At 31.0% G+C, this 8,466-nt stretch overlaps 1 protein-coding gene across 1 annotated transcript; it reads left to right on the top strand.

Moving 5' to 3' along the window:
- Positions 1–1,969: 1,969 nt before the first annotated feature.
- Positions 1,970–8,085, top strand: LOC145643116 (choline monooxygenase, chloroplastic-like). The gene is made up of 10 exons (XM_081694281.1): positions 1,970–2,452; positions 4,977–5,022; positions 5,107–5,242; positions 5,375–5,449; positions 5,655–5,852; positions 5,975–6,070; positions 6,281–6,393; positions 6,521–6,614; positions 7,000–7,050; positions 7,630–8,085. The coding sequence occupies exons 1-10, from the start codon at positions 2,095–2,097 to the stop codon at positions 7,762–7,764; spliced, it is 1,302 nt and encodes a 433-aa protein (XP_081550407.1). The 5' UTR covers positions 1,970–2,094; the 3' UTR covers positions 7,765–8,085.
- Positions 8,086–8,466: the final 381 nt, after the last annotated feature.

The raw sequence follows: 8,466 nt of genomic DNA, 5'->3' as shown, positions 1-8,466 counted from the left end.
ACGGATGTAATATTAATATATGTATGTTAAACTGCATGTGACAATAATGATTTGGATGAGTAAATTAGATATTAAAGCTTTTTTTTTAAAAAAAAAAATACCATCATTCCTTATTTCCTTTGTAAAATAATGATGGTTTTATTTTAGTGTTGTTTTGAAAGTTTTGGCAAACTTCGTTTTTTGCTTGTTTTTTCAAAATATAGTACTCCTTCGATTCTACAAGTATATTATTTTTATCTTTACAAAATGAAAAAAAGGAACTACGTTTTTTAGATTATTTCTGAACAATAACAAGTGATAAAAAAAAAAATAAAAAAAAAAAAGTTCAGCAGCATATTAAATTTTTTGACAAATATTTAAAGACGTCATAAAATGAAAAATTTGACAACAAAATTGAGACTCGTCCAAGTTCTCGTTTTTGGACCTTTTTTTTTTTTTTTTTTTTTTGTGATAAAAGAGAGTCTGACTACGCTAAATTCATTTGTGATAAAATGTTACTACTCGTCCAAGTTTGGGCTAATATTATTCGACCGTTATGTAATAAAATTCGTGTCATTCATTAGAGACCCTCCAAACTCCAAAGTTCTGGTTTTTGGACCTTTATTACTTTTACAATATTAGACTACTATTTTATTTTTTTACGGGAATATTATACTACTAATATTTAATATTTTGTTCTTCTAAAGTATGGTTCGTGCAGGCGGATGCACGATCCACATGTTGCATCTCTTCCAAAAATAAAAAAAAAAAGCGGAAAGAACATTGCATAGAAATATAAAGAACATTTAGTTTAAGTGAAAAGAACATATTATAGAATTGTAAAGAACATTGTATAGAAATGTAAAGAACATTCAGTTAAAGTGCAAAGAACATTCATTTAGTTAAAGTGTAAAGAACATAACGTGCAATTAAATAATGTTTTTTATCTTCATGTTCTTTAATTGTCAGAATAATGTACTTTTATTTGTGAGACATGTTAATTGTTTATTTTGAAATGTTCTTTGAATTTTTTCTTTAGATTATGGTGGTTGATTGAAAATAATGTTCATTACATTATATTATCATTAGAGGTGATAAAAAATTCGGGTCGGGCTGGGCCTTAACATAATATATCGTGTCCAAAAAACCCGGAAAATATAGAGGGCTTTTCGAGTTTTTTTCGGGCCGAGTTTGGATTTTTAACTAAAAAAGCATTTTTAGACTTGTCTAAACCCACCCTTATTTTTGGGCTGGGTCAAAGTTGATCACCTCTACGGATGTTCTTTAGATGTATAAAGAAGATGAAGTTGAATGTTTTTTTTTACAAAATAGTTATACTACCTCCGGTCCAAATTACTCGCAACTTTGGAATATTTTATATCTCACAAATAATACCCTAAAGTTGCGAGTAATTTGGACCGGAGGTAGTATGTTCTTTATAAAACAACTATATGTTCATTACAATACAACTATTTGGTTTATTTTTTTATGAAATAACTTTATGTTCTTTACAAAACACATGTATGTTCTTTACTGAACAACGGAATGTTCATTCCGCCTTTTTTAAGAGAAAATGGATGCACGAAGCATCGTGCATCCGCCTCCATAGAAAAAATCTTCTTCATTTTTATTTTGTATCCTCTCTCTTTTTCAAAATAATTAACATATTATTACTCTATATATCTACTCTGTATTAACTTTGATTGCATAATTAGCTAATATAATATTTTCAAACAATATATATCATGTAAAATATTGTTATATAATTAATATGTATTTTCGTTATGTCAAAACTTTACTAGTGTAATTTTAATACAATTATATATATGTCTGATCAAACTGTGTCAATTATTTAAAAACGAAATAATATTAAAATTCTAATAAGAAACCCGAAGAAGCTTCTATGAGGGACCTAAAGTGAAACAGGGGTGAAGCATTATTTATATAAATAGGATATAGGAGCGAACTAAAAAAATGCGCACAGCTTGAATTACACAAGCTAAGTTAAGCTAAGCTATATTGTTGATCATCTTTCATACCACCTCCTTTAAAAAAAAAAATTATAACAACAAAAGGAAGTGTTTAGTTATTGCTTGATCATCATATAACATCAATATGGCAGCAAGTGCAACAACAATGTTGCTGAAATACCCAACAACTGTATGTGGTATACCAAATTCATCATCAAACAATGATACTTCAAATAACATCGTCCCAATTCCACAAACTATTACTAATAATCCGGTACTTAAGTTTCGTACCCCTAATAAAACCATTAACGCCGTCGCTGCCCCGGCTTTTCCTTCTTTAAACACCACCACTACTCCGCCGTCAATTCAATCACTTGTCCAGGAATTCGATCCGAGGATTCCGGCCGAGGATGCTCTTACGCCTCCTAGCTCTTGGTATACTGAACCTGCTTTCTATGCTCATGAACTTGACCGTATCTTTTACAAGGGATGGCAAGTCGCAGGTATATATATATTTTTTCTTTAATTTATTTTTAAATCCTTTAATCTTATTTAATTTAACTTAATACGGAGTACTATGTTTTATTGATTTTATTTTGGTTAATTTTTTTATTATAGAACGAAATTTGGACCGTGAAAAAGTATAATTTATTACTTGAGAACATTAAACATTAAACTTCATCATTTGACAATTTTGGACCCTTTACATCGGACATGCATATGAGATATGACGAAATACTCTTTTGTATCTTCTTTTTTTTGCTAAACTTAACTTGAATTATCATCTAATAATAATAATTTAAATACTAAATTATTTCTAATTCTAAAGATTCAGCTTGCCATTTTTTTAAAAATAAAATAATGAAGAATTGAAATTTGGATCACCAAATGAATATACTCATTTAGAAATAATTTTGTACAGAAATCAATAAAAAATTCACATAATTTATAACGAATTTAGGAATGTTTAAGAATGCAAAAAATAAAAACGAAGTAAAGATAATATTGTTCAGCTAGAAGTTTAGATGAAGAAACTTGGGTGCTGTTTAGTTACGGTTTGACGGCATGTCAACCGAGTTTAGTAGTTGCAAACTTGCAACGAAAGAGACAACGGTGGTCAGGTGGCGGTTGCTTGGTGGCGGCGGAACAAGCCGTGGTAGTGGCCTAAGCTAGTCACAGCAGGCCAGGTGGTCAGGTGGTGGTTGCATGGTGAAGAAATCAGGAGATAGAGAACAGAGGTGGCTGAACCAGGGGTTCCATTTCACAAGTCCTTGAATAAATTTTGATTTTTAATTTATTTAGTTAATTTATTTATTGGCAATGATGTAGACGATACTTTGAATATACTTTTTAACCATTAATCAGTAAAACTTGTTGACACTAATTCACTAACTATATGCATGCATGTTTTTTTTTTTAGGTTTTTCCTAAGCTAGTAAATAAAGATCTACTAAAATACACTGATTTAGGCGAGATTAGTTCCATGAGACCATGAATATTCTTAATAAAGCTTGTATTATTCAAGATAGCTATCCGTTAATATCTACCTATACTTAGACTTATAAAATTGTACCAAAAGCTCGAATAGGATATTCGTTGCGTGGTATGGAGTATAACTTATAAATAAAATAATTCATTTTGCTTATCACACGGCACTATATAAAAATAAAGGCAATGGATATAGATGACATCTAATTACATATACCACCTACCAAAAGAAAAACAACCTAGAGGAATGTTACCATCGTACTATCCATTTACTCTATTTCAACTTTTATGATGGTTACAAAATTATGCAATTACATAGAATTTTGTTAGATTCAACTCGAATGTTAGAGATAGGATATATCACTCCGTATAGATCCTATCTCTAACATCGAATCCTTGATTTTTACTTCTTATCACACAAAACTATATAATTTTAAGTTATTTGTAATAAAAGGATTTCGTGATTAGAGTAATGCATTGACATCAATTGAAAATTGGTGCAACTAAAAAAAAATACATGTGTGAAAAAAAACTTACAGATCAGATAATGTTAAGTAGAGTAATCCATAGCAATAACTAATTATATTAAAGTGGGCGTGATTTAATAATTCGCAAAAACATACTTGTGTAAACTTCTAAAAGCAATTGATCGAAAAGCATGAAAAAAAAAAGTCAATCCATGATAATATTAAGAATAAATCATGCTAATTGCCAACTAATTTAAAAATAGGGGTCATGACTCATGATAGCCATGTATATAGTTTTTTTAATTTTACTTTCATCACACCTCACATATCCAATGAATCATGGACAATTTTGTATGTGGTTTAGAAGTTGAACTATGGGCCCGTTCACATTTACTGAGCTGAGCTGAGCTGATTGGAGCTGAGCTGAATTGAGCTCATTTTATGATAGAAGGAAATTAGGAGCGGAGCTGAGCCAAGCCGAGCTGAGCTGAAATAATTAAGTAAATGTGAACAGACCCTATGTAGGTCCACGACATCTAGCCATGATATAAACGTTGGGCCATAAATTTTTTTAAAATGTTAGATTTTAAATGATGATACCATCTAAATAAAACTACGTAATTTGAATATCAACTAACTTGGATATGATAGTTAAAGGTTTGTGAGCTGATATTCATGACCCAAAATCAAATCACGTCTACATCACTATCCTTTGTAACTTCTTTTTACACCTAACCAAAATAAATATTGAAACTAAAGAAATTTACAAATTTGGTATGTCGATATATAATTAAAGAAGTTTTTCAATGATATATTGATGATTAATGGACTTTTCTCCTGTGTTACTTGTGCTTTCGCATTTTTGTATCATATGGGATCTATAATTATGCGTGTGAAAAACATATGTTGATCTAGCTACGAGTTTTTGTAGATGATACATGCTTGAACATTCAAGAACTATAGTAGAGAAAAAACCATTTCAAAAGGACTAGTTTTCTTAAAAAAGAATTTGGATGTTCTTCTTGAAAGGGACATACTACTATGTGCTAAAAATTTGGTCTTCTACTCGCAGGGTACAGTGATCAAATTAAGGAGCCTAACCAATATTTCACCGGAACGTACGTTATTTCATCTTGAAATTTAAGCTTAATTCATAGCAAAATTTCAAAAATGGTAAAGATGCTAATATGAGTTTTAAACAGGTTAGGAAATGTTGAATATTTGGTGTGTCGAGATGGTGAAGGTAAAGTTCATGCATTTCACAACGTTTGCACCCATCGTGCTTCGATTCTTGCTTGTGGAAGCGGAAAAAAATCGTGTTTTGTATGCCCTTACCATGTAAGTTTCTACTTCTATTTTGCGTCATTTAGCAATACATAGAATGAAAAACCAATAATTGTGATATCTTCGATATTACTGTAGTTTTGTTAAATACATGTGCTAATTTGTCAATTCATTTCCATTTTTTAGGGATGGGTATTTGGCATGAATGGATCGCTTACAAAAGCTTCCAAAGCAAGCGAAGAACAGTCACTTGATCCCGATGTATGTGGTCTTAATCACTTAGTATCCAATCTAATCTAAACAAATACAACCTCTGTTTCAATTTGTTTGCAGCAATTTGTGATAAAGTGTGAGTAAAAATGTCTAATTATTGCAAATAATCTGAAACGGAGGTATTATAAGCATTTGATTTCAATCCATTTTAATCTATAGTTTATAAAACTAAAAATGGTGATTCATGTTTTAGGAACTTGGGCTTGTACCCCTGAAAGTTGCAGTATGGGGCCCATTTATACTCATCAGTTTGGACAGATCAAGCCTTGAAGTAGATGATGTTGGATCTGAATGGCTTGGTAGTTGTGCTGAAGATGTTAAGGCCCATGCTTTTGACCCTAATTTGCAGTTCATCAATAGGAGTGAATTTCCAATGGAATCTAATTGGAAGGTCTAATATTAATACTCTACTCGGTCATTAACCATTTAATGTTAGATTAGTAGAATTGTTATGTGTTTAATCGCGTGACTAACATTTGATTCTATGATTTTTCTTGTTGTAATTGAATTCAGATTTTCAGTGACAACTATTTGGATAGCTCGTACCATGTTCCTTATGCACACAAGTACTATGCTACTGAACTCGACTTTGATACTTACCAAACTGATGTAAGTTCGCTCTAGTTCTTACCTAGTTACATTTATTCTAATGAGGATCCTTCTAAGATGGCACTTATGTGTACACAAAAACCGATTAAACTATGTTACTCCTTTCAATTTTTTACAAGTGCACCACTTCTGTATTGAAATCCTCTATTGTATACGAAGTACATTTTTATGTTATGGACTAAATATTGAATGTTATATGATTATCTTTAGATGATCGGAAATGTCACGATTCAAAGAGTGGCAGGGAGTTCAAACAATGGTTTTAATAGACTTGGATCTCAAGCATTCTACGCTTTTGCATACCCTAACTTTGCTGTGGAAAGGTACACATTTGGTTATTAACTCTTCGTACCTTTTCATAGAATGGTGGAGTCATTTAAACACTCTTTGATAATGACATTTTGGCTACTAATTTGAAAATTTTGGACCCTTTTTGTGGTTATCTTTCAGGTATGGCCCTTGGATGACAACAATGCACATTCTTCCATTAGGACCAAGGAAATGCAAATTAGTGGTGGACTACTATATTGAAAAATCAAAGCTGGTAAGTTTTCATTTGTGTAACTTCTAATATAGTGTTTAATGTTTAGTTGTGGAAAATAAGTCACTAATGTCAAGCTAATCTCGAGTTGATTTGGGTTGAGTCATATTTGGGTGTAAGACATAAATTGATTTTAATCTAATCAATCGGAGTTCATAATGAGTGTTTTGAATAGTCAATCAAGAATATAAATTCATAGAATTTTGGGTCGATATATTTGGGAACAATTGAAAGTCAGATTTTTTCAAAGTATGTTCTTATAATTTTTTAATTTATGTGTCACATCATTGATACCATGAATCATATTTTGCTTATTTAAATACTTGTCCTGCAGAACTACTTGAAATTTTTTTGTTGTAATTAATTTAAATTATTATTTTTTGTGTAGGACGACAAGGATTACATCGAGAAGGGCATAGCAATCAATGATAATGTACAGGTACGTTAAAAATGAACATGTGACTTTGTTTATTATTGGCCAAGTAACTGTGCAAACTTGACAGTGTTACCTCAGAAATTTAAAAACTTTAGGTGCAACCGTAAATGTTCTTTATTTACTATGCAAAATAAACGAGTTTTTGGTGCACTTAAAAAGTTAAAATTAGATACACGCATACACCTTGGTATGTAATAGACGCGTTAAAAAACCATAACCACACATACACTTGTGAAAATCCTAATTTATATTGATATATATTGATCTGTAAACTCATATTATCACATTTATGTAAATATTAACAAAATTGACATACCGTTGAATAGTACATCATACTCGTATTTTATACTTTTGTGAAATTTAATAATATCAGCCTGACATGTAATGCTACTATTTACTTTCAAAATGTTCAATTGAACCAAAAAAAACACACAAGTATAATCCAAAAATCTACCTTCAATGACCATTACCTCGTGTGAAATGACTAAAATACCCTAGCATGTATGCTACACGCGCCTTGGCACGCCATATAGACATATAATAAGGAAATATCTAACTGACAAATGTGGTGCAAAATTGCAGAAAGAAGATGTGGTGTTGTGTGAAAGTGTCCAAAAAGGGTTGGAGACACCTGCGTATCGTAGTGGAAGATATGTGATGCCAATTGAGAAAGGAATCCATCATTTCCACTGTTGGTTGCACCAAGTATTGAAGTGATTGCAGCAGATCAGATGTTCGTTTCTTAATTTCCTTTTATTGGAATTGGATGATTGTTATAATAATAAGTAAAATTATAATGTCATGTAGTTGAGATTGTTGCTAGAGTTGAGCGTATGCTCCTCATGCACTTAGTTATCAAGTGTGTATGTGTTTGGTCATGGGCAAAATGTATTTTCTTGCTAGAATTTGTTATATTATGGTGCTAATGTCCAATAATATAAATAACACCATTGCACCCTTTCCCTACTTGAGAAATTATATCCCATTTATTTTCAGGGGATCTATGAGATAATCGTCTATGAACATTAATTTTCGACTTGTGTATGGTATTTCATTTTCATCCCTTGTGTAGGATGAAGTCATGAAGTAAACAACGAGTGTATCAAGTTTCCATTAAATTTCTCTTTTACCAATTTTGTTAACAAAATCATAGAGTTAAGCATAAAAGAAGGGCCTACATATGCATTTTTTTTACCTTTAATGACCTTCCACTTTTTTTTTTTTTCCTTTAAGGACCTGTGGTTAGAAATCAAGGCACTTAACTCACCATTAACCCACCTGAGTGTCGATTAAAAGGTTAGTGCCTTAATTAGCAAATGTTAAGTCCTACAAACAAACAAACAAAAAAAAAAAAAAAAAAAAAAACTCAATCCCTTACATCTTAAAAAATTTAAAATTAAAAATTAAAATAACAACCAC

Source organism: Chenopodium album, chromosome 1 (genome assembly GCF_948465745.1).
Source record: "Chenopodium album chromosome 1, dcCheAlbu1.1, whole genome shotgun sequence".
NCBI lineage: Eukaryota > Viridiplantae > Streptophyta > Magnoliopsida > Caryophyllales > Amaranthaceae > Chenopodium > Chenopodium album.
The sequence above is the reverse complement of the archived record's forward strand: the minus strand, read 5'-3'. Positions and strand labels throughout refer to the sequence as shown.